The sequence below is a fragment of the Pseudophryne corroboree genome, chromosome 1 (genome assembly GCF_028390025.1).
Source record: "Pseudophryne corroboree isolate aPseCor3 chromosome 1, aPseCor3.hap2, whole genome shotgun sequence".
Lineage (NCBI taxonomy): Eukaryota > Metazoa > Chordata > Amphibia > Anura > Myobatrachidae > Pseudophryne > Pseudophryne corroboree.
In genome coordinates this window covers 1,029,341,874-1,029,369,261 of record NC_086444.1, presented here as the reverse complement: position 1 = coordinate 1,029,369,261, position 27,388 = coordinate 1,029,341,874, and the positions used below count along the sequence as shown (strand labels likewise).

The following is a 27,388-nucleotide window of genomic DNA, read 5'->3' as shown; positions in this document are numbered from 1 at the left end:
GGTGACCGGTTTGTTCCCGAATATTAAATCTTTATGTCACCATCCTAATGTGTGGTGACTAGTGCATTGGGTCCTCTGGGGTTGGGGTTCCAATAGCGAGATCCGGTTCCAGAGGTGATTCCGGGCAAGGGATCCAGGTACGTCGACCGACATCTGCACCTGCAGTTACAACACTCAACCATACTTACCTGTTACACAAGGCTTAGTACAGAGACCCCCACGTTTGGGAACCACTGGTGTAGCCGATAGAAAAATATGAACTATTTCTAATTCATGGGGACAAAAAAAAAAAAAAGACAGAATCTGATGATTATTTAAGGATTTCATAAAGGTTCACTACTGGGAACTACCCGAACGCTGCCCCATAAATTCTCCTGGGAAACTAAAGTCTTACTCAGTCTTTAAAATCTAGGAAGCTGTGTAATGAAGATCAGGATTACAAGCAGGCTGGAAAAAATGTATTTTAATTTAATGTGTTACAATGATTGACAATGTAATGTGTTAAATGATTTATCTTGACATGATGCATAACTATGTGACACTGCAATTTGTTATGGGCAAATCTATTAAAATAAGCACTTATATTCCTATGTAATTTGGGTTTGAAAACATAAAAAAAAACATGTTTTTTTTTTGTTTGTTTTTTACTTTACAGTAAATAGCAAGACAGATCAGAGTTTTCCTATAGTTCATAGGTTCTCAAACTTGGTCCCCAGGAGCCCAGGCAGTTCATGTTTTCCAGGTCTCTTCACAGAATCACAAGTGAAATAATTATCTCCACCTGCAGATCTTTTAAGTAAGTGAGTAATGAATACACCTGTGCACCTGCTAGCTGTTTGGGGTCCTGAGGACAAAGTTTTAGAACCTATGCTATAGTTAAAAAGGTACAACTGAGATCTTATCACAGGCACAACATTGCCACAACATTGCCTACATTACCTAGGCGAAAAATGTATGTAAAAATATATGAACATAATAATATCGTACACCGTAGCAGCCTGCCAGCGTAAACAAAGTGAACATTGCTATAATAAAGGCCAACTAACCGAAACATGCAAGTTGTAGTTGCCTTACTAAATAAAGTACACATTTCACATTACATATGTCCCATTTGTTAATAAGATGACTATTATATCTACATGTCACTAGAAGTGGAGACAAATATTTTGTGTTGGGCTCTACTAACTTTCTGGCAACTATCTCCTGGGGAATTGAAGGGCTTTAACCTAGAGCATATTGGTTAAGCCCACATCATTAATGCTTCTAATGAGATTAGGTAATGGGTAGACTAGAATATGTTTTCTGCTGCCTTTCCGGTGGAAACAAGTGTAATGTTAAAGTTATTTGTAAAACATCTGTTATAATAAAATGGTTTTCAATTGTAAATATGGATTGGACTAAATGTGATCCTATTCCCATAACAGTAATGCCAATTCCTGGGTCCAAAACAACGCCAACACATCAGCAGAACCTAGTAGGGTCCTGGCACTTGTGTATAGCTAGGGCCCATACTAGTCACCATAGCCGCTGCCCAGCTGTCTCCACAACACAATCTACCACTCTGCGCCTCTAATGGAAATGTGTAAGATAGTATACATGGCATATAATACAGATATACAGTTGTTACAGCAGACAATAAATTAAAAGAACATACTGCAGGTCATAGAGCGATCACACGCACTCATTGGAAGCAACTGCAATATGTATTGCTTGGGATCTTTAGAGATGTCTATGGTAGGCCTGAAACAACCACTCATGGCAAGATGTGAGTGGAGATGTCTCTTACTATGCTGAAGCCCAGTCAGACTGGTAGCTCAGCAGCAGCCAGACACGTACTGTGAAAATACTAAAGGAAACTAGATACTAGAGGAAAAGATAATAAGTGACCAGTATGTACATCACAGGCCTATTATTCATACGGTCCTCCATCAGATGGTTTGGGGTGAGCTGAAACCAGCCACGTAAGATATTTATTTGCCCAGATGACCAGGGTTTCGCAGTCAGTCCTACAAAGAGCTATCAGTAGACCTTCACACAACATTGCTGCCTTGTATAACACGTGTGTACTGGGAGGAATGCTTTACATAGAATAGTTCGTGCCTACAATGGAATTACAGCACCAACTATCATGCATCAAACATGTCTAAGCCTTGAGATATGTTCTACAGAAGCTCCTCACATGTCTGGACTTTCAAATGTTCATTTATTTCAGTTAATTGAAGAGATATTTAGGCAAACTTATCAGGTAATATGAGCAGTTATGGACAAAGACACGGTGTTCTTCTTATGCGGCTTCAATAGAGTCTTCATCTACATGACGTCCTTGTGGCTGAAACATACAGGAGTACTTTAGGTTTAAGGCAGAAAGGTAATGAGAATCCTTCACCTACTATACACCTGGTAAGCAAAGTGTGTTCACAGTCTACCTGGCTACACCAGTCTGTCTGTAGCCTCTTCCTGATCCCCCAACTATACAGATTTCAGGCAGCTGTAATGGTGATACTTTCACTAGTCAGACAGTGAAGTGCTTCGCACCACAATTTTCACCCCGCATTGGTGTACAATTAGTTAGTAGACACTTTAGTTTACATCCGTATTTTGATATACATGTATTTTGCACAAGGTGAGGCGGGTCAGTGTATTTCTTGTAGGGGTACTCAGTAGTATGTAGTGCCAGCACCTTATTATTTGCAGTAATTTTTAATTCTTAGAACTCTGAACACTTATCCATAGTATCAAAGCTATTATAAATCTCGTATCAACTTGTAACTTCAGGCAAGTATCAATATTTTTTTTTTTAGTGCCAGTACCTTTATACATAAAAAAAAAAAATCACTGATCATATGCAAACTCAGTGCAGTAAGCAAGTCAACCATGCTCCATAGATATGTGACCGATTTGGACTTAGGTGCATCTGTGCATGTCCCGTAGGCCTAGTGCCAGTTTATAAGAGGACAAACCCCCAAATCTGGGGCCTGATTCAGAGAAGGATGCTAAAGGCCCAATAGCTGTGTCTTTGGACGCAGCTGCAGTGTGAAAATATGCTAATGCAGCAGGAAGTGTCTGAAGTCAAAAGACGCCCACTCATGCAGCATCGGGTTACCACTGCGACCATCAGTCGCAGCATTGGCTATCGGACTGAGTCTGAGGCTACTCAGAATGCCAGTCCCACCTCCGCTGCAGAGGTCACTGGCCTTGGAATGTCTAAAAAACGGGGCTTACCCACTCCCATTCTTTGAGGATGCAGTCAGTAGCCCCCTGTCCCCAAATAGCTGAAGCCTGTCAATCAGGCTGCAGCATTCAGGACACTGCACCATTGCTGGAAATGCGCACTGTGACTCCAGCACACACCCAGTTTATAGAAAAACAAAACTTCCCACTGCATAAATATTGCCCTAGTGACCACCTCTGAATCAGCCCCCTGGACGCATCTATTATATCTTTATATAAAGGACTCAAAATACAGCCACAAAAACACATGTACAAAGCATTTTGCATGCACAAAAATAGTAACAATTTTACTTTAAAACTTTAAATAGAGCTCACGGTGAGTAAAAACTAAAAAATGTTTCATGTCAGGTTAGTATGACCCCTTCTGAAGATGGGACGGACAATTCCATTTCCCTACTAAAGTCATTATGTATACAAAGTCTTATTTAATCCAGCTATGTGAAATGTGTTGCCTTTTAACCAATGCTCACCTCTCATATAATGTGGACTATTTCATTATTTAAGGAACATAATACTATGATAAAACCTAGAAAGGTCTAATTATTTTTTGGGGCAAAGTGCTAATAAGTAATTATCCATTGTGTGTTCACTAGTTCTCACGCGTACTTCAGTGCCATGTTTTTTTGCTTTGTTTTTAATTGCACATATAAATCATATTAAAAGTTCATCTCACAGCACATATCATTTACAAGAGTGAGTCAAGATAATTCCTAGCACTGTAACAGATCTCCATGTGAGTTATGAGGTGGTGAAGAACAATGAAATAGAAGTTTTACAGCCGGCATTATCACATACAGTATGTAAGCACTGCAAGAGGACACGTAAAATTACTTCCTGGCATGATCGTTCCACTGTTGCTTAAACTTGCCCCGCATGTAAATGATTCTCACATTTATGCTGAGCTACATGCCGTAATGTTATTATATTATGCCTTCAGGTAATCAGGGCTGACAGAAACACTAACAGTGTGCATCTGTCTGCTCTATATTCACAAACGCTGGCTGCTTGGTTCATTAATGAACAGGACACAGATTTATACATGTAAAAAAAACGTACCTTCTTATATTCTGCATTAATAACTATAGTTATTGAAGCAAATCAAGACATTGTAGGTATTAAAGTCTAATATACAAAAAAAACAACAAAAAAAAAAAACAGAGATAGGACCTAAAGTACATTGGACAGCCAAGCTGCCTCATAGGGGTCTTGTGTTTCATTTACACCAAGGTGCTAGCTATGTGATGTGTGGAGTTTGTATGTTCTCCCACAGTACTGCAGTTTCTTCCCACAATGTCCAAAAACATAGTGGTAGGTTTCAGATAAAGAAATATGCATGTGTCTGTGTGTAAGTAACACTGTAAGCCTCAATGATGTATTGTTTACTAGTAGGATTCAGTATGATTTACAAGCAGATATTGTTACTATCCCGACCCCGGCATTCCGCCCGCCAGAATGCCGGCAGTGGGGAGAGCAGATTTTCTCCCACAAGTTCTGTTATGATTCGTATACAGACTCAGTTGCACAAAGATGGCAAAGTGGCAATAATTTAAAAGGCAGAACCAGGTTGGTTTTCCCTTTTAAATTATAGTCTTTATTTTTGAAGCAGGAAACTCGCCAGAATCTCACAGGCTGCCAGATATGATCCATGGCCTGCTGGTAAAATGTGCACAATACAATTAATTGTCTCAGTCCACTTGGTGCTCTGTGCTAGAAGGTGTCTGGACATTGTAAGTATAGAAACACTTTGTATATTTGGCTTTATGAACTTAAAATACCAGGCCATCGACTGTCTCTTTACCATTGCTAGGAAAAAAACACAACCAAAATAGCTAAAAAATAAAATAAACCAGCCTTAAACCTTATAGATGCATTGTGTGCAGCCACTCCCAGAGTGAGCATCACCTGACTCACAGGCATCCCAGTAGTAAAATCATATATGCCAGCATGATAAGGTATTACTAGTGGTGAGGAAGAAATTACAGCATGTCATCTGTAATTGGAATGATGGAACTTACCTTTACAAATATGTAAGTAGGTAAAAACCGTTTCAGCATGTTACTGGTGTAATTTGGGAACCTCAATACGTTAATGTTTAGAGATGGCAGCTGCTGGTATCCTGCCATTAGAGGGTAGAAGTTGTACAGCATTTCCTGTTTAGTGCCTGGGAGGATTTGTAACCGAATCTACAAGAAAGAAAGATGTGTAATCGGCTAAAACGAACATACCATTATCAGCCGTGAAAGTATTAGGAAAATAGGATTTTAATTACCTACCAGTAAATCCTTTTGTCGTAGTCCGTAGAGGATGCTGGAGTCCACATTAGTACCATCGTGTATAGACCGGTCCCTTGGGAGCCATGGACACTTTAAGAATTTAATAGTGTGGGCTGGCTCCTCCCTCTATGCCCCTCCTACCAGACTCTAGAAACTGTGCCCGAGGAGACGGACATACTTAGAGAGAAGGAAATACACAGATAGTGGTGAGATTCACACCAGCTCACACATAACAGAAAACCAAGCTAACCAGCTTTAAACAATTCAGCAACGGCTGAACAACAGTACTTAACCAAGTAACAACACAGTACTTAACCAAGTAACAAATGCAGAAAAACGAAGCACTGGGCGGGTGCCCAGCATTCTCTACGGACTACGAGAAAAGAATTTACCGGAAGGTAATTAAAATCCTATTTTCTCTTACGTCCTAGAGGATCCTGGGTTCCACATTAGTACCATGGGGATGTACCAAAGCTCCCAGTACGGGAGGGAGAGCGCAGAGGCTCCTGCAGAACTGATTGACCAAACCTTAGGTCCTCAGAGGCCAAAGTATCGAACTTGTAGAACTTAGCAAACGTGTTCGACCCTGACCAAGTAGCCGCTCGGAAAGTTGTAAAGCCGAGACACCCCGGGCAGCCGCCCAGGAAGAACCCACTTTACGAGTAGAGTGGGCCTTAACAGAATTTGGACACGGCAGGCCTCCCGTAGAATAAGCATGCTGGATAGTACACCTGATCCAGCGAGAAATCGTCTGCTTAGAAGCAGGACACCCAACCTTGTTGGGATCATAAAGGACAAACAGAGCGTCCGACTTTGTGACGAGAAGTTCTCTTCACATAAATGTTCAAAGCCCTTACAACAGCCAAGGATTTTGAAGTAATTGAGGAGTCAGTAGCCGCTGGCACCACAATAGGTTGGCTCATATGAAAAGCAGACACAACCTTTGGAAGAAATTGCTGACGCGTCCTGAGCTCAGCTCTATCTTCATGGAAAATCAAGTAGGGGTTCTTGCAGGACAATGCCACCAACACAAGTCTAGCTGATGCCAATGCCAATAGTGTGACGACCTTCCAAGTAAGAAACTTGACCTCAACCTCCTGTAAAAGTTCAAACCAATCCGACAGCAGGACCTGCAGCCCCATGTTAAGATCCAAAGGTGCTGTAGGAGGCACAAAGGGAGTCTGGATGTGCAGAACCCCTTTCTGGGTGGAGGCCCCACTCTCCTGGATGGAGATTGTGTCTGCCGAGGAAGTCCGCTTCCCAGTTGTCCACACCCAGAATGAAGATTGCTGACAGCACCACCGCAAGCTTTTCCGCCCAGAGGATGATTCTTGTTACCTCTGACATTGCAGCTCTGCTCTTCGTTCTGCCTTGTCCGTTTATGTAGGCCACAGTCGTTACATTGTCTGACTGAACTTGAAAGGCCTGATCTTTCAAAAGATGTGCTGCTTGTAGAAGACCGTTGTACACGGCCCTTAGTTCCAGAATGTTTATTGGAAGGATGTATTCCAGACTTGACCACCTTCCTTGAAAGTTTTCCCCTTGGGTGATTGCTCTCCAACCCCTGAGACTTGCATCCGTGGTTAGGAGGATCCAATTCTGAATCCCGAACCTGCGGCCCTCAAGGAAGCGAGAGGTTTGCAGCCACCAGAGCAACAAGATTCTGGCTTTCGGTGACAGACGAATCCTCTGGTGCATGTGAAGATGAGATCCCGACCATTTGTCCAGGGGATCCAGTTGGAAGGACCCTGCATGAAATCTTCTGTTCTGTAGAGCCTCGTAGGAGGCAACCATCTTCCCCAGAATGCGAATGCACTGATGAACCGATACCCGGGCTGGCTTCAGGACATCCTGGACCATTGTTTGTATCACCAACGCTTTACCCTCCGGCAGAATCACTCTCTGTACTTCCGTGTCGAGGATCATCCCCAGGAAGGACAGTCTTCTTGTGAGGCTCCAGATGCAACTTTAGAAGACTCAGGATCCATCCATGATCCTGGAGAATGCTCTGCAACAGCTTCTCCCTGGAAGACGCTTTTATCAGCAGATCGTCCAGATAAGGATTTATGTTCACACCCTGCTTGCGGAGGAGTAGCATCATCTTCGCCATGACCTTAGTGAACGCCCTCGGGTCCGTGGAGAGGCCAAATGGCAGTGCCTGGAACTAATAGTGAAAGTCCAGCAGCGCAAATCTTAGATAAGCCTGGTGAGGTGGCCAGATCAGAATGTGAAGGTACGCATCCTTGATATCCAGGGATACTAGAAATTCCCCCTCCTCCAGACCTGAGATCACCGCTCTCAGAGACTCCATCTTGAATTTGAATACCCTCAAATAAGGATTCAACGACTTTAGGTTTAATATTGGTATGACCGAACCATCCGGTTTCGGTACCACAAACAGGTTTGAGTAATAACCCTTGTTTGCTAGGTGAGGTGGAACTGTAACAATGACTTTTGACTTTAGCAATTTGGCTTCCTGTAGGATAGCACTTTCTGTCAGCAAAGCTGGTAAGCCTGATTTGAAGAACCTGTGAGGTGGGAGTTCTTGAAACTCCAGTCTGTACCCCTGGGAAAAAATATCTTGTACCCAGGGGTCTATGCCTGATGACGCCCAGACATGACTGAAATTTCTTAATCTTGCTCCCACCTGCCAGATCTCCAGGCTGGGAGGTCCACCGTCATGCCGAGGATGTTGAGGAAGCAGAACCAGGTTTCTGTTCCTGGGAACCTGTTGGTGCAGGTTTTCTGGATTTCCCCCGACCTCCTCTAAAGAAAGTGGAAGGGGGTTTGCACTTTTTAACTTTTGCGGTCCAAAAGGACTGCATTGTAGACGTAGGATAAGATTTCCTAGTAGGCGGTGCTGCTGAGGGAAGAAATGTTGACTTACCTGCAGTTGCCGTGGAGATCCATGCATCTAACGCTTCCCCAAACTCTTCTTGGATTCCGCATCCGCAGACCATTAGCGCAGCCAGAGTCCCCTGTGTGCCGAGACAGCCATGGAAGAAGCCCTCGCATTAAGATGGCCAAGGTCCTTCATGGCCTCCACCATGAAACCTGCAGAGACCTGTAACAATTCAATGTCACTTCTATCCATAGAATCTAATTCCTCTAGTAATGTGCCTGACCACTTTACTATGGCTTTAGAAATCCACGCACAAGCAATAGTGGGTCTTAATGCTACGCCAGTAGCTGTGTATAGTCATTGGAGTGTAGTCTCAATCTTACTGTCAGCCGGCTCTTTTAAAGCCGTGGACCCAGGGACAGGTAAAACCACTTTTTTAGACAACCTAGACACAGAAGCGTCTACTACAGGTGGGAATTCCCACATTTTTCTGTCCTCCTCAGAGAAAGGAAAAGCAATGAGAACCCTTTTTCGGATCTTGAATTTTTTCTCTGGGTTTTCCCAGGATTTTTCAAACAATGCATTTAATTCCTTAGACGCAGGGAATGTGAGGGAGGATTTCTTATTGCCAGTAAAATAAGCCTCCTCTACTTGCTCAGGTACCTTATCAGTAATGTGTAAAATGTCCCTGATAGCCTCAATCATGAGTTGCACCCCCTTAGCAAGGGATGCATCTCCCCCCTGCATATCCCCATCACCGCCCCCTGTATCAGGGTCGGTATCCGTGTCAGCTTGCATTATCTGGGCAAGATCATCACCCTCAGGAGCTCAGTGTCCTGTCAGCGGAGATAGAGAACCATTAACTTCTAGAGTTGGTTCCTACTCCCCCCACCCTAAGTCCCACGAAGCAGGGAGGCTGTTGCCAGCAGCCTTCCTGTACCTAGCTCTTAGAAAAAACAATAAAACTAGAAAAACTCCTAGGAGCTCCCCTAGCTGTGACCGGCTCCTCTGGACACATTTTCTAAACGGAGTCTGGTAGGAGGGGCATAGAGGGAGGAGCCAGCCCACACTATTAAACTCTTAAAGTGCCCATGGCTCCCAAGGGACCCGTCTACACCCCATGGTACTAATGTGGACCCCAGCATCCTCTAGGACATAAGAGAAACACTATGTATGGTATATGAATTAGGGCTGTTTATGAAATAACAACGTTTACCTGTTTGAGGCCAGAAAACATAAATGCATCACTTGGCTCCACCGTAATTTCTATGTCTTGAACCAAACTGGTCTTATTCTGTAGGTGATACTTGACTGGTAGAGATTCCCTCACTCGTCCAAAAGATGGAAGATCTACACATGGAAAAGCGATAGTGGTGAATAGGCTTAAACTGAGGAAGGGAAAACCATCACATAGACACTGACTGGTTCTAATAGATGGACCAGCATTACCCTGTGATGTCAGCTTATTAATAAGGCATCATTACTATCTTATTCTGACACGTCTTTTACTATTCAGTATGACTTTTGTTGTGTGATGTGTATACAGAGTGTGGGTTAGAATTTTTTTGGGAGAGTAATTTTCATCTATACATATAAAATTGTATCTTTGTAATTGTAAATGTCTAGGCGATTTGAACTTAGACATATAGTTTATAGTGTACCTACACACGATTAGCCTTTTAAGAATTTTTATCTATTTGTCCAAAGGCAAAAGCTACTGATCAGATTTTGGTAAAATCTTTGCTATTCTATTTGGTATACAGCAGGGAACAGGAGAGGCTACATATCATTGCATATTTACTCAGGGCCGCCTGGCCTCGGGGCAAGTGGCGGAGGAAGGCTCAGCCGGCAGAAAATGTCGGCAGAAGAGACTTCAGCGAAGGCAACTGCTTGTCAAAAATAAAAATGTAAAAAAATTCAACTTTTTCTATTTTTTACTAAAACTTGAAGCTACAGAAGTAAGTCTCTAATAGACAAAGTGTACCACAGTCCGTGTTCAGTGTAACAGAGCCCATGACACATAACACTACTGTGAGGAACATCATCACCAATTTACCTCCTCGGATGTGCAGCGGAATACTTTCTACCATTACGTGAGGCAAAGTTATCACTGTTCTCACAGCAGGTACACTTTCTCCAGCTGAGCTCCTTTAAAAGAAAGAAACAGTAACCCTTTATTAATATGAAAAAAGGACTGAAACAGATCGGCCCACCCACAAACTCTTAAACCTACCCCTATGTACCATGTCACCATTAACTCTGCTGTAAAAATAAGAATTTACTTACCGATAATTCTATTTCTCGTAGTCCGTAGTGGATGCTGGGGACTCCGTCAGGACCATGGGGTTTAGCGGCTCCGCAGGAGACAGGGCACAATAATAAAAGCTTTAGGATCAGGTGGTGTGCACTGGCTCCTCCCCCTATGACCCTCCTCCAAGCCTCAGTTAGGATACTGTGCCCGGACGAGCGTACACAATAAGGAAGGATTTTGAATCCCCGGGTAAGACTCATACCAGCCACACCAATCCCACTGTACAACTTGTGATCTGAACCCAGTTAACAGCATGATAACAGAAGGAGCCTCTGAAAAGATGGCTCACAACAAGAATAACCCGATTTTTGTAACAATAACTATGTACAAGTATTGCAGACAATCCGCACTTGGGATGGGCGCCCAGCATCCACTACGGACTACGAGAAATAGAATCATCGGTAAGTAAATTCTTATTTTCTCTAACGTCCTAAGTGGATGCTGGGGACTCCGTCAGGACCATGGGATTATACCAAAGCTCCCAAACGGGCGGGAGAGTGCGGATGACTCTGCAGCACCGAATGAGAGAACTCCAGGTCCTCCTCAGTCAGGGTGTGCCCCTGATCAAGTAGCAGCTCGGCAAAGTTGTAAAGCCGAGACCCCTCGGGCAGCCGCCCAAGATGAGCCCACTTCCTTGTGGAATGGGCTTTTACTGATTTTGGCTGTGGCAAGCCTGCCACAGAATGTGCAAGCTGAATTGTACTACAAATCCAGCGAGCAATCGTCTGCTTAGAAGCAGGAACACCCATCTTGTTGGGTGCATACAGGCTAAACAGCGAGTCAGATTTTCTGACTCCAGTCGTCCTGGAAACATATATTTTCAGGGCCCTGACAACGTCAAGTAACTTGGAGTCCTCCAAGTCCCTAGTAGCCGCAGGTACCACAATAGGTTGGTTCATGTGAAAAACAGAAAACACCTTAAGGAGAAATTGAGGACGAGTCCTCAATTCTGCCCTGTCAGAATGAAAAATTAAGTAAGGGCTTTTATATGATAAAGCCGCCCATTCTGACACACGCCTGGCTGAAGCCAGGGCTAATAGAATCTTCACCTTCCATGTGAAATATTTTAATTCCACAGTGGTGAGTGGATCAAACCAATGTGACTTTAGGAAACTCAAAACAACATTGAGATCCCAAGGTGCCACTGGGGGCACAAAAGGAGGCTGTATATGCAGTACCCCTTTTACAAACGTCTGAACTTCAGGCACTGAAGCCAGTTCTTTCTGGAAGAAATTTGACAGGGTCGAAATTTGAACCTTAATGGACCCTAATTTTAGGCCCATAGACAGTCCTGTTTTCAGGAAATGTAGGAAACGACCCAGTTGGAATTCCTCTGTAGGGACCTTCTTGGCCTCACACCACGCAACATATTTTCGCCAAATGCGGTGAAAATGTTTTGCGATTACATCCTTCCTGGCTTCGACCAGGGTAGGGATGACTTCATCTGGAATGCCCTTTCAGGATCCGGCGTTCAACTGCCATGCCGTCAAACGCAGCCGCGGTAAGTCTTGGAACAGACAAGGCCCCTGCTGGAGCAGGTCCTTTCTTAAAGGTAGAGGCCACGGTTCTTCCGTGAGCATCTCTTGAAGTTCCGGGTACCAAGTCCTTCTTGACCCATCCGGAACCACGAGTATCGTTCTTACTCATCTCCTTCTTATGATTCTCAGTACTTTTGGTATGAGATGCATAGGAGGGAACACATACCCTGACTGGTACACCCACAGTGTTACCAGAGCGTCCACCGCTATTGCCTGAGGGTCCCTTGACCTGGCGCAATATTTGTCTAGTTTTTTGTTCAGGCGGGACGCCATCATGTCCACCTTTGGTTTTTCCCAACGGTTTACAATCATGTGGAAGACTTCCCGCTGAAGTCCCCACTCTCCCGGGTGGAGGTTATGCCTGCTGAGGAAGTTTGCTTCCCAGTTTTCCACTCCCGGAATTAACACTGCTGAGAGTGTTATCACATGATTTTTCGCCCAGCGAAGAATCCTTGCAGTTTCTGCCATTTCCCTCCTGCTTCATGTGCCGCCCTGTCTGTTTACGTGGGCGACTGCCGTGATGTTGTCCCACTGGATCAATACCGGCTGACCTTGAAGCAGAGGTCTTGCTAAGCTTAGAGCCTTGTAAATTGCCCTTAGCTCCAGTATATTTATGTGGAGAGAAGTCTCCAGACTTGATCACACTCCCTGGAAATTTTATCCTTGTGTGACTGCTCCCCAGCCACTCAGGCTGGCATCCGTGGTCACCAGGACCCAGTCCTGAATGTCGAATCTGCGGCCCTTTCATAGATGAGCACTCTGCAGCCACCGCAGAAGAAAACACCCTTGTCCTTGGAGACAGGGTTGTCCGCTGATGCATCTGAAGATGCGATCCGGACCATTTTCCCAGCAGATTCCACTGAAAGGTTCTTGCGTGAAATCTACCGAATGGGATCGCTTTGTAAGAAACCACCATTTTTCACAGGACCCTTGTGCAATGATGCACTGATACTTTTCCTGGTTTTAGGAGGTTCCTGACTAGCTCGGATAACTCCCTGGTCTTCTTCTCCGGGAGAAAACATCCTTTTCTGGACTGTGTCCAGAATCATTCCTAGGAACATTAGACGTGTCGTCGGAAAAAGCTGCGATTTTGGAATATTTAGAATCCACTCGTGCTGTCGTAGAACTACTTGAGATAGTGCTACTCCGACCGCCAACTGTTCTCTGGACCTTGCCCTTATCAGGAAAGCGTCCATATTTCTTTTAGGAAAAATCATCATTTCGGCCATTACCATGGTAAAGACCCGGGGTGCCGTGGACAATCCAAACGGCAGCGTCTGAACTGATAGTGACAGTTCTGTACCACGAACCTGAGATACCCTTGGTGAGAAGGGCAAAATTTGGACATGTAGGTAAGCGTCCCTGATATCCAGTGACACCATATCGTCCTGGTTCGCTATCACTGCTCTGAGTGACTCCATCTTGATTTGAACCCTTGTATGTAATTGTTCAAATCTTTTAGATCTCACCGAGCCGTTTGGCTTCAGTACCACAATACAGTGTGGAATAATACCCCTTCCCTTGTTGTAGGAGGGGTACTTTGATTATCACCTGCTGGGAATACAGCCTGTGAATTTTTTTCCAATACTGCCTCCCTGTCGGAGGGAGACGTTGGTAAAGCAGACTTCAGGAACTTGTGAGGGGAAGACGTCTCGAATTTCCAATGTACACCTGGGATACTACGTGTAGGATCCAGGAGTCCACTTGCGAGTGAGCCCACTGCGTGCTGAAACTCTTGAGATGACCCCCCACCGCACCTGAGTCCGCTTGTATGGCCCCAGCGTCATGCTGCGGACTTGGCAGAAGCTGTGGAGGACTTCTGTTCCTGGGAATGGGCTGCCTGCTGCAGTCTTCTTCCCTTTCCTCTAACCCTGGGCAGATATGACTGGCCTTTTGCCCGCCTGCCTTTATGGGTACGAAAGGACGGAGACTGAAAAGACTGTGTCCTTTTCTGCTGAGATGTGACTTGGGGTAACAAAAGTGGATTTTCCAGCTGTTGCCATGGCCACCAGGTCCGATGGACCGCCCCTTTATACGGCAATACTTCCATGTGCCGTCTGGAATCTGCATCACCTGACCACGGTCGTGTCTATAAACATCGTCTGGCAGATATGGACATCACATCTACTCTTGATGCCAGAATGCAAATATCCCTCTGCGCATCTCGCATATATAGAAATGCATCATTAAAATGCTCTATAGTCAATAAAATATTGTTCCTGTCAAGGGTATCAATATTTTCAGTCAGGAAATCCGACCAAGCCCCCCCAGCGCTGCACATCCAGGCTGAGGCGATTGCTGGTCGTAGTATAACACCAGTATGTGTGTATATACTTTTTAGGATATTTTTCAGCTTCCTATCAGCTGGCTCTTTGAGGGCGGCCGTATCTGGAGACGGTAACGCCACTTGTTTTTATAAGCGTGTGAGCGCCTTATCCACCCTAAGGTGTGTTTCCCAACTCGCCCTCACTTCTGGCGGGAAAGGGTATACCTCCAATAATTTTCTATCAGAGGAAACCCACGTATCATCACACACTTTAATTTATCTGATTCAGGAAAAACTACAAGTAGATTATTCCCACCCTACATAATACCCTTATTTGTGGTACTTGTAGTATCAGAAATATGTAACACCTCCTTCATTGCCCTTAACATGTAACGTGTGGCCCTAAAGGAAAATACGTTTGTTTCTTCACCGTCGACACTGAAGTCAGTGTCCGTGTCTGTCTGTGTCGACCAACTGAGGTAAATGGGCGTTTTTACAAGCCCCTGACGGTGTCTGAGACGCCTGGACAGGTACTAATTTGTTTGCCGGCCGTCTCATGTCGTCAACCGACCTTGCATCGTGTTGACATTATCACGTAATTCCTAAATAAGCCATCCATTCCGGTGTCGACTCCCTAGAGAGTGACATCACCAATACAGGCAATTTGCTCCGCCTCCTCACCAACATCGTCCTCCTACATGTCGACACACACGTACCGACACACAGCACACACACAGGGAATGCTCTGATAGAGGACAGGACCCCACTAGCCCTTTGGGGAGACAGAGGGAGAGTTTGCCAGCACACACCAAAAACGCTATAATTATACAGGGACAACCCCTTATACAAGTGTTTTCCCTTATAGCATTTTCACATATGTAATCATATCGCCAAATAAGTGCCCCCCCTCTCTGTTTTACCCCTGTTTCTGTAGTGCAGTGCAGGGGAGAGCCTGGGAGCCTTCCTCACAGCAGAGCTGAGCAGGAAAATGGCGCCGTGTGCTGAGGAGAATAGGCCCCGCCCCCTAAAACGGCGGGCTCTTCTCCCGGAGTTTGTGAGATCTGGCAGGGGTTAAATACATCCATATAGCCTCAAGGGCTATATGTGATGTATTTTAGCTATAAAAAAGGTATAATACATTGCTGCCCAGGGCGCCCCCCCCCAGCGCCCTGCACCCTCAGTGACCGCTGGTATGAAGTGTGCTGACAACAATGGCGCACAGCTGCAGTGCTGTGCGCTACCTTATGAAGACTGAAAGTCTTCTGCCGCCTGTTTCTGGACCTCTGGACCTCTTCAACTTCGGCATCTGCAAGGGGGGTCGGCGGCACGGCTCCGGGACGAACCCCAGGGTGAGACCTGTGTTCCGACTCCCTCTGGAGCTAATGGTGTCCAGTAGCCTAAGAAGCAAATCCATCCTGCACGCAGGTGAGTTTACTTCTCTCCCCTAAGTCCCTCGTAGCAGTGAGCCTGTTGCCAGCAGGACTCACTGAAAATAAAAAACCTAACTTAAACTTTTATTCTAAGCAGCTAAGGAGAGCCACCTAGATTGCACCCTTCTCGGCCGGGCACAAAGATCTAACTGAGGCTTGGAGGAGGGTCATAGGGGGAGGAGCCAGTGCACACCACCTGATCCTAAAGCTTTTATTATTGTGCCCTGTCTCCTGCGGAGCCGCTAAACCCCATGGTCCTGACGGAGTCCCCAGCATCCACTTAGGACGTTAGAGAAATAACTGTGGATACAAACAATGAATGATTTGAGTGAAGATGAATTTTGCCACACTCCTTCACTCAAATCATCCACTGAGAGACATGCGGAGTCTCCCACACCCCCTCCAGTATACAGCTATGGGTAAGAAGGGGTCGGGTATGGAATCCCGGTAGTCTGAATACAGAAGCCGGGATCCCGGCTGCCAGAATGCCGGCAGCAGGTGAGCGCTAGAAAGCCCCTTGCTGTGCTTGCCATGTGGACACCCACAAGTGGGAATAGCCGCAGCTGTCGGCATTCTTGGTTATCGGGATCCCGGCATAGGTATTCTGACCGCCGGAATCCTAAACGCCGGGATATTAACTACATCCCGTAAGAAGAACATTGCTATAAGCTGCTGATTCTATCCTTTACTTCCTGCTCGTATCTGCCTTCCGGGCCAACCAGCTCTTACCAGCCTGTGTTCCTGACATCACATTAGTGTCAACATCAGACACAGCTCAGTGCATTAGTCTTGGCAACACATATGCTGCTGCATAAAAGCCTTGGCACCAGATATGGCTGTGCACGTGCCTTACCATTTACTTCATTTTGCTGTTTAACTAAATCTCACTCCTCCATTATCTTTTATCTTCAATAAACAGGTATTTAAACTTTGTTTTTGTTTTTTTTTTTTTTTTTAATACATGATGAAATTATAAGGAACATAACACACTCAACATTTAGAATTTGTGCGATCAAAGTATTGGGTCATTATACACAATAAGGTCTGGAATGGGGCATGAATTTCATTCAATGTACGAGAACATACAAAACATAACTGATAAAAGTCTGACAACAAACCTTAGCTAATATAATAATGAGACCCCAAATTCCAGTATAATGCAGTGGTTGAGGATGAGTAGCTACGAGTGGACATATACTTGCCATGCTTGTCAGGTCTACAAGCCCTGCCTTAGCTATACTATAGTCTATTCTCACTGTATTTCCTATAAATGCTCAGCATATCATAGCATATTAACCATGCAGAGAACTAACTGCCACTTACTATGGAGGCCAGTATTTGATTGGCTCAGTCAATATGCAAGAATGGCGTCTAATTCCCAGTAAATGAATAGGCTGCATTCTCATCAGCAGTTTCTGTCTATCACAGCGGTGTGGTATAGTATTGTCGACATTCATAATGTTTATAAACCATGCCCATGCACTGCAGTGTAATGTACTGTAAGTGAATTTTTACTTGTTCTGGTCATTCTGTTTCTGTACTTTGTAAGGCATCACAGACACCTTTTGGTGCCACGTAAGGTATAATAATATCTGTAATGCTGACATGTAGCATGTCGACTGTGATGAAACTGTAACGTCGACAAAACATCACTGGTGGTCTAGTTGTCACTTACCTGGTATGGAAGGTACGGCAACAACATACAGTACTGATGACTTCCGGCGTATCCTCCAGCAGTGAGTATGGCTAACCCTCACAACTAACTCTCCCCCTAGTGCCATACCCTAACCTCCCATCCCGTAGCCTAACCCTCCTCTCCTGCAGCCTAACACTAACTTCCCCTCCCGTAGCCTAACCCTAACCATCCACTCCCTGCAAAATGCTGACATTGTGCAGACATCTTCAATGCCGACTGTATCACTACATCCCTATCCAGGGGCGCTAGAATGTTTTGAGGGTGGGGGCGCAGAAAAACATACATGTTGGCACTCCCCCTTTTCTTACCCCCGATACCCGCCGTGACTTGTCCTTTAAAAAAAAAGTCTGCTGCCGCACAGCCGCAGCGTGCTATGCTGTGCGGTGTCCAAGCCGGCTCTTCACTGATGCATTACTGGGAGGAGGCGTAGCCATGCCAAGCCTGCTGGAACATCCCCGCCTCCTCCCAATAAGGCATCAGTGAAGAGCCAGCTTGGACAGCGCACAGCATAGCACGCTGCGGCTGTGTGGCAGCAGACTTTTTTTTAAAGGACAAGTCACCGCCGGTATCGGCGGTAAGTGCTCCCCCTCACCAGCGCCTGTCATATTTGAAGGCGGGGGGGGGGGCATGCTGCCCCCTTGCACCCCCTGTTCCGACGCCACTGTCCCTATCCCAGCTTATCATACAGACACGCTTGTCAATACATATTGCCCCTTGAAATTACGCAGTTACAACTACATCCAAAGAGAAACTGCGTGCTCTATGCAAAGGCAACGAAACAACTCTGCTGAGATGATACATATGTTCTCCTTAAAAAAAAAGAAGAAGAAAGAATCCAGAAAGGTAAAGCAATACATCCTGTAAAGGTTAAAAATTAATGTAGTCTGCAGAGCACATTCCAACAGTTTCATAAAACACGTTAGAACACTGCAAAGCTTGCAGGGACTGCAGTAAAGAGCCACGCTCATAAACTGGAGTACCTATTTAATCAGCATAAAAACTCTAATCGCTACATATTACTAGTAATAGTGCAGTACTGTTGCCCTTGGAAGTTATGGATACAGTGACATGATGGTCAATACTATAACAGTAGTTATTTCTGCAAAACCTCTCAGATATGACCTCAGGTTACCTCTTCCAAGAAATGACATAGCTGCCGGTGGCCACTCCGCTCGGAGAGTTTCCTATGGGTGGACACTGAAGACAGAAGCACTCGCTGGCACTCTCTCCGGTCTGTAACACAACTGGTGTGCACATAAACAAAACATTATAATTCAATCACCTCACAGAATATTATTCACATTTCCATAATCAGAATGTAACATTGCTACAGATTAGCAGCAACTCAAAATGCTGAAACCTTTAATTTGTAGGTGTTATCAGAACCTCCCCACTGACACGTCTCCCACAAGCAGGAATTATGCTTTAGTAAATGAATGGATTCCCTACAGCTGTTTCTGCTGCTTTCATACAAGCAATCTAAACGGTCACATAACAAATACGTGTTGCTTCCATAGTGTGATTATACAGATGTGTCCTCATACATTATTGCTGCAGTCAGGCCACACAACCTCTCTCGTCGCGCCATGTCTGTGAGACTCTGCTAGCGCTGGGGCGTATTTTTTGTGTCTATTACCTAAAAATGCGTCTTAGTTGCAATGGCGATGTGACTACTACGCACAAGGAGACTGAGCTGGTTAACCTGATAAACAACATTTGGCATATCTCTGTGTGACTGTCTGTATCTGCATACGAAGTGCTATAAAGCAGCTGCTGCGGCTTTTTTCTATGCCAAGTTGCATTGTGCTTCATATACAGACTCAGTTGCACAAAGATACACAAGTGTTGCATATCAAATTAATCAGCAGAGTCTCCTGGTGCGCACTGCTACTAAGGCGCATATTTGGGTAAAAAGACACCTGGCGCTAGCAGAGTCGCACGGCACCTAGCGGCTTAAATCAGGCATCTTGCGGCACATGGCGTACTGAGATTAGTTCTGAGGACACATCTGTATCATGAGAATGGGAATAATATTAACACAACCTATACGGTGTCATCATAGTGTGGATTCAAAGCCTGCAATGAGACATTTTCCCCGCTGGTAACTGGGATGCCTCTGTTATGCTAATAACAATGGAAACAGGGGTGGATTACTGAAGAACAGTTACTCACCTTTCTCTACGTGAGATTCCAGCTGGTCTACAGGGGTGACGGATGGTGAGAGTTGCAGCTGGCTAGATATAATAGTCAACGCCCATGGAGAAGCGCTCAGGATATCGGTCATTAACAAGAAGGGGATGTCCGCGTAGACGCGATCTAAATGTTCAAACTGCAGAGAACATGCATCAAACAAGAACAATATCATTGACTGATAGCACTTACATTAAGAGATTGATAAACTGTGACCTGAGTCAATGATTTACAGCTGCCAAAGGATGTGTCTATGCCCTTAGGTCTTATGTAGCTCTATGAAACTGCATAAAAGATTAAAAATAATTTAATTTGAAAATCTCAATGGAAGTAAAAGATAATGCAATCAAAAGGAACAGTACTGTAATATTTGATAATGATTAATGTGTTTAGATACTGACCTTTATAGACACAAACTTTACAGCGACATCAAATGGATACACTGTCTCAATGGTGACGGTTTCATCCTGTGTGAAGGCAATTAAAGTCATCATGGAGAAAATAGACAGATTTGTATTAAATGCAATCTATATACAAGTGTATTATTTTAAATTAAACTGTATGTGAACATATCAAAGTAAAGGGCCCCATACGCTAGAAAGATAATGCCCGATTTCAGCCAATTTAGGGCATTCGGGACGATATATCGGGTGAAATCGGGCATTTTGGATGTTTCTGATCCAATGCGCATTCCCGTGAGGGTCGGATCGGCTTCCCTAGATCGTTAGTGCTGCACTCGTGATATGTCGATTCCCGCAGGCTGGGATCGCATACAAAATGTACCAAATCGTATGGAACCACTCCCGGGAAGCTCCCGGGAGAGTTCAAGGGAAATCGCCTCAGACATATCGTTCTAGTCTATGGGGCCCTTAAGACAGAAGTTTTTTAAGAGACCATCAGTTGGCAGCCCAGGTGTGAGATGACAGTGATGTGGGAGTATCAGCTTACTCTGTGGCATCTGCAGACAATCTCTTTGTCCTCAACTGACGTGTCTATCAGGTATGAAACATAAACCAGGAATACACGTGTGCCGACAGTGCCGCAGCGGATGTACAAGGGCATGTCTAGCTGCAAAGAACACAAAACACAACAATGACTACATTATTAAGGGTAAAATACAGTAAGACGGGACCTAATCACTGAAGATTGACTAATAACAGATTACATATAGAATGATTAAGGATTGCATTTCCATAGTACACCCGTACAGTGTAATGTAGTTGATAATGTTGACAGCTGCACTTAAACGTTTTATGGTTTCATCAAACATGAAATATGCAAGTAGGATTTATATCAGTTAAATAACAAAAAATATGGCCGTGCTATTCTGCTCAGAGAAATGTATTTCATATGTAGTAGGAATGCAGGCAGCTATAGTGATTTATTATGTAGAACAATGCCACTCAGTGGTCATCTAGCATTGCTGATAAACACAAAACTATCCGTAATGACACATGTGGGCTGATGTTTTATAACGTGCTTCTAATGTGCAGCGGTTTCGCTATTAATTTGGTATTTGAAATAATAAAAGTAGTTCCAAACACACAAATATGAATTCTCTGGAGATGTAAAATGATGGTATGGGAATAGTAGAGGGCATACCAGGTTCTGGAAAGCTGAAAACAAGACAGAGGCTGCGTGATTGTTTTTTCAGATATGAATTAGTGTCACACCCCCTCATTTCAATCACCTCTACTGACCCAAATATGCATATTATTATTATTTAGCTGACAAACTGAACACTGGACCCATGATTGGTCATCGTCACACAAAGTTTGCACACATCTGTATGAAAGCGTACAGTTATATAGTGGGCACGTTGTGTGCAAATGCATTCACAGCTGTGATCCTGTATGCAACAGATGTGCAAAAATATGCAAATGACACAGATGCCTGGATTTTTATCGAGACGCCCAGCAGTTTCAGCAACTGTGCACAAATACACAACGGTGGTCGCAGATCCTTCGATAATGCTATGGTCGCACAGAGTGGCCCTGGGATTGGAGAAGCTGGGGCATGTTTTGTGCAGGCGGGATCGCAGTTGTACGCTGAAACGAACCCCGAAACCGGCTGCAACACACTTGCGTTTTTACTGACACTCTGTTACCTTCCCAAACGATCCCTGTCAATCAATAAGCGAATAAATTCTCACTGTGAGAGTCATCGCTAAGCCTTGGTGTGAGCGCAGTGTGCCCGTTACTCGCTGAATTGCATAATTGGCATTGCGTACATCTGAGGCCCTGTGCTTGGATTCTCAAGAGGTTAATCAGCTTTGCCTTGGACAGTATAGCACTTGTGAACAAAATCAAATCATGCAAATTACTGTGTAATATAATAATAATAATAATAATAATAATAATAATAATAAAGAAACACAGCGGCACCTGCTTTTATGGTGTTCTATAGCTGAATATGCAGTGTTAATGAGATTATTGTGCATCAATGCAGAATCCGAATTCATTGAGAGTTATATACCAACACACCTTCACATGTGCAGTAACCCATTGCATACAATTTACTGGTGAACTTGTAATAACAATTGGTTGCTATGGGTCCTGCTGGAAATAAAGTGTCCCAGTTCAGGATATTGACATATTAGTATAAGTAAAGCCTGTATTGCTAGAATAGCAGAAATATATACGTATGTAAATAAATAAAATATTATGTTTCAGAGCGTTTTTCTTAAGAAAAGTTTCAAATATTATATAAAATACTTCAAAGAGGTGGATACATGATAGTAACTAAGATCTTTAGCATATGTGAATTGTCTAGTTATGTAAATAGCAACAGCACATTTTATGTTTATGTCCTTTTATCCCTATATAAATATACTACTGCTGGTTTACAGAACTATATAAAAGGTATGGGTAAGTCTTATTTACATTCCTGTAACAGAGCGGCATGGTTAGTAGTTTATTATTTTCCAGTGACAACACACACAGTGAGCTGGCTGAGTATTAAAGGTCACAGCAGCACCTTTTCTCCAGGTTGCAGGCTTCCTATGGGGACGTCTGTGAGCAGAGCCGGGCTTGAGTCATCACACAGTTCTGTTTCTTGAAGCGTAACCAGAGTCTTCTGTGTGAGGTTGGCATCCTGCCCTGTAAGACACATTGTTATCCCGGGTTACTGCACAATGCATACCATGGTGCCAGGTCAGCCGAGGTAATCAAAAGTTTTCTATTTAACGCTGTGGCTGCCAGCTTTCAGGAGCCCAAACAGTAACAGACATGCACACGGAACACTGGAGGTAAATGACTGTACTTCTACTGAACACATTAATCAAGCTTAAGCTAAACCCTTTAAGTGCATTTGTAAATTACAACAGAAATGATCCTAAAATCCACAGGCCCGTCATGGCATCTACAAGAAACACTTTGTGATTCATAGTTCTAGAGCAGATGTGCTTCACCTTGTAGTTCTCCCATGATATAGTCTTGTATAATATCTGGCTGACCCCATCTGTCCACAATATGTTGGAAGATGTCCTGGAGTAGGGACCATTCTATGGAATGAATGACGTGACAGGTGAAATTTTCAGCCACCCGGTTACCTGCTCCTGGATTGAACCTGGTTGATATCGCTGGGACATTTTTTGCCCTGCCCAGCGCTTGATCTTGCTGGGTTCCTTTATTAGAAAGGAACTTTTTACTTATGGTTGACGTACACTGTGGCATTGTCTGAAGGGATGTCCCCGCAACAGAAGGAGCTCTTGAAGTAGAGCGTTAAGCACAAATTTGAAGTCTATAACATGTAATGGAAAAAATTTTGGCTTCCACAGACACATGAATCAGATGTGAAGGACTACAGCCCCCAAAGCCCTGGACACTGGCACCTGTCATCAAAATTGTCCAAATCAAAATGGCAAAGAGAAAGTCCCCTATCGTCTCCCAACCACCACAGATACAGCTGTTGCAAGATCAAGGGTGTCCGGCATAGAGAATAAATGTTTATTATTGCCGTTATTGTGCTTATGTTTTTGGGTACATGTGTATATTTTATAAAACACTGTATTCTTAAAGTAATCATGTGATGTAGTTAACAATGCTATTGTGATGCTCTCTTAGTCTTTAGGAAATGACTAAGCATCCAGCTGATGTCCTGTTGGGTCTTATAGGGCTATGATACAGCTATGATGGAGCCAGCTTGCAGATGGCAACCACTACAATGCAAGGGCAGGTCTAAGAGGAACAAGACAATAGGACATTAGTGAGCTCATGACAGAAGATCCTTTCAGGATCTACTGTAAGACAACAGCAGCTTCCCAGTCAGGGAATAAGCTAAACAAGCGCACCAAGGTTCAACAATCTGTCCAGAGAGTACATGTGCTCACATGATGAATTTACGAATAAATACGTACAGTGTTTTGTAAAATATACACATATACCCAAAAACATAAGCACAACAGCCCCAATAATAAACCGTAATTCTCTATGCCTGACACCCCTGATCTTGCAACAGCTGTATCTGTGGTGGATGAGAGGCTATAGCCTCAATGGGGACTCTCTCTTTGCCATTTTGGTTTTGGCAATTCTGATGATAGGTATCTAGAGCTTTGGGGGCTATAGTCCTTCACCTTCCCACCACCTGTGGACACATATCCCCCACACTGCATGAGCTATACTACTTCCCTGCCAGGAGTCAGTGCTCAAGTTCAAAGGAGTACTAGCAACAGTCAGCCCACCCTCACCAGATGTACCGTAAATTACATATCTTCATTACAACTTGTACATCAATGACTGTCACAACCACCAACAGTGAACTATTGCTATATGGTCCAAATTGGAGGAACAATAAGACACATGGGGGATTTCAATTATCCCAGGAGAAACAAAATCCCTGATAAGTGCCGTATCTTGCGTCCGTGTAAATACATGGTCCTATGTGTTTTCGCGTGATACAGGGCAAATTTTACAGTGAAAAAAATGGTTTCAATTTAAATTAAACATCGGTAAAAAAATCATGAAAAAGCATGTTTTATCATGGTGAAATTTACCGCAATCAATTGAATTCCCCCCCATAACCTCTAATTGACATTGAGGGAGATACTGGTTTATAAACGGTGTACCAGCTCGATCTGAATTCGAGTGGCAACACTGCAAACAAACTGTGCAACCATCACATTGGGTCAGCTCACCGATTGATCATCTACCTCAGTCATCCCCTCTCCCAACTTTCCCCACCCATCCTACCTTCCCCTTGTTGCCCAGAGGAAGCTAGTCACCGCAACACCAGCAGGGATTAAAGGCACTTCACAGTATGATGTAGTTGGATGCAACCTAGTTAGCATTGATGAGTGGATGGAGGGTGGTGGGGGGAGTGGCCATAAAAAAAAAAAAAAAAAAAGACTCAACAAGCTTCCACAGACTTTCCTACTGTATATTGGGGGTCATTCAGAGTTGTTCGCTCGCAAGCTGCTTTTAGCAGCATTGCACACGCTAAGCCGCCGCCTACTGGGAGTGAATCTTAGCATAGTAAATTTGCGAACGAAAGATTTGCAATATTGCGAAAAGACTTCTCTGTGCAGTTTCTGAGTAGCTCGAGACTTACTCTGCCAGTGCGATCAGTTCAGTGCTTGTCGTTCCTGGTTTGACGTCACAAACACACCCAGCGTTCGCCCAGACACTCCTCCGTTTCTCCAGCCACTCCCGCGTTTTCCCCAGAAACGGTAGCGTTTTTTCACACACACCCATAAAACGGCCAGTTTCCGCCCAGAAACACCCACTTCCTGTCAATCACATTACGATCACCAGAACGAAGAAAAAACCTCGTAATGCCGTGAGTAAAAAACCTAACTGCATAGCAAATTTACTTGGCGCAGTCGCACTGCGGACATTGCGCATGCGCATTAGCGACTAATCGCTCCGTTGCGGAAAAAAAATAACGAGCGAACAACTCGGAATGACACCCATTGTGCATGAGCTTAGGGGGTGATCCAGACCTGATCGTAGATGTGCAAGCAGCTACCCGCCGCATTCCGGGTCGCAGCGACTGCGTGTGACATCACGCAGCCGTTGCGGCCCACCCCCGCAAAAGTCCGGACACACCTGCGTTGTCCGGACGCGCCCCACCAACGGTGTTCTAACGCCCCCTGCCCCGCGACCTCCTCTGCCTGTCAATCAGGTAGAGGCGATCGCAGCCCTGAGATGCTTTCACATCTCACTGGGCCTCACTGGGTGCACATGCGCAGTGCGCCCAATGTGCGTGTGTTCTCCCCAAAGGGCTTCAGACTGCGATCGCTGTCTGAATTAGGCCCTTAGTGCCTACCACATGGATAGTGAAAAGCGTGGCTCAGCAGCTGGAATTATGCATCATAGTAATAGAGACAAAGACACTGGATAGGTAAAAGAGCAGATGTAATCTGCAATAAGGTGAACTCCCATATATGTAACGTATGATATTTTCACATATGTAACACTTATTTATCTTCATACAATAAAAGTGTGCATCATACACCCACCATTGGCCTAGGTAATGTATAGAACCCATGTTTAGGTACAGAGAAGGCCAGAGGCGACACATAATGATCTACTGTAACGCCAGTCGTCTGGCAGTGTACATGATTTACACTTGATATTTAAATGTACATATAACCCTGTTTTGAAATTCTTATTTATTACAATTAGGACCATCAAACTGGGAGAATCAAAATCACAAAGAAAACATGTCTACCTGGTTTAAGTCCTGCAGTAAGTTTCACATCCTTCATGACCGTGTTCTCCTGGGATTGAATGGTTATCATCAGGCAGTACATTTCATTATTCAAGGCTGGCGGCTCATGACGCAGTTGGACAGACACCTTAGGTACTCTAGAAATAATCCTAACAAAAAAGTAAATAAATAAATAGAACACATGGATCTTCAGCTGTCAGAAAGATACTTAGGTGAAGTATAGAAGTGTTTTGGTCATTACTAACATGGTGCTGGCTTGGATTGTGATACTGTCCCAATGCACTTCGCTTTCAGGTAGTTTAGGCCTGCGCTTAAACGAGCGTGCTGCCTGTATGGCTTCCTGAGCAGAAGCAGCGTCTCCTCCGCCCCCTCGCCAGTTCAGGATCACACAGCGGCCTGCCTCACTGCCCAGTACTAGATCTACTGAGGTTATCTGAAAGGTGAAAGCATGTGTAAGCTCAATAACAATATTTGCATCTCAAATGCAACACTAAACACTAATGAATGGATCTGTAATACATGACAGGCAGCCACAGTGAACGCATATACTCTACTACTGCTGACTGCTCGGTGACTGTGCTTAGTTATAGCCGGCTATGATCACTTTCCCCCATAAATGAGATACCAATACACATTACAGTAAACGGAGACGATGGGAACAGGGCGGAGACGATGGGAACAGGGCGGGGGCGGGGGGGGAGGGCGGGGGTTGTGTAGGATTCAATTAAGTGCCATTTTTCGGACTGGTCGAAAACAACAGCACTGATTCGGTTTCAGACATTTTTGAACCCATTTTCGCCCATGCCGTTTCACTTTTTTTGTCGAACTGGAATGGGCGAATTCACCAAAACATGTGTATCGGCAGCGAATTTGCCAATACACGTGGTTTTCGCCAGTACCGGATTTTTCGACCTGTCGAAAAAACAACACGGGCAGTCAATA

General features: G+C 44.4%; 1 protein-coding gene across 3 annotated transcripts in view; it reads right to left on the bottom strand.

Moving 5' to 3' along the window:
* Nucleotides 1–448: 448 nt before the first annotated feature.
* Nucleotides 449–27,388, bottom strand: part of TRAPPC11 (trafficking protein particle complex subunit 11) — a 153,388-nt gene continuing 126,448 nt past the window's right edge. For all 3 annotated transcript variants that reach the window (XM_063920701.1, XM_063920702.1, XM_063920700.1), the window contains exons 20-30: nucleotides 26,692–26,879; nucleotides 26,447–26,595; nucleotides 22,754–22,875; nucleotides 20,726–20,845; nucleotides 20,179–20,244; nucleotides 19,760–19,916; nucleotides 18,720–18,831; nucleotides 10,403–10,494; nucleotides 9,563–9,696; nucleotides 5,247–5,414; nucleotides 449–2,329 (exon numbers count right to left, since the gene is read on the bottom strand). In XM_063920701.1, the coding sequence (XP_063776771.1) occupies nucleotides 2,285–2,329; nucleotides 5,247–5,414; nucleotides 9,563–9,696; nucleotides 10,403–10,494; nucleotides 18,720–18,831; nucleotides 19,760–19,916; nucleotides 20,179–20,244; nucleotides 20,726–20,845; nucleotides 22,754–22,875; nucleotides 26,447–26,595; nucleotides 26,692–26,879 (1,353 nt within the window). In that variant the 3' untranslated portion in view covers nucleotides 449–2,284. The remainder of the gene's footprint in view (nucleotides 2,330–5,246; nucleotides 5,415–9,562; nucleotides 9,697–10,402; nucleotides 10,495–18,719; nucleotides 18,832–19,759; nucleotides 19,917–20,178; nucleotides 20,245–20,725; nucleotides 20,846–22,753; nucleotides 22,876–26,446; nucleotides 26,596–26,691; nucleotides 26,880–27,388) is intronic.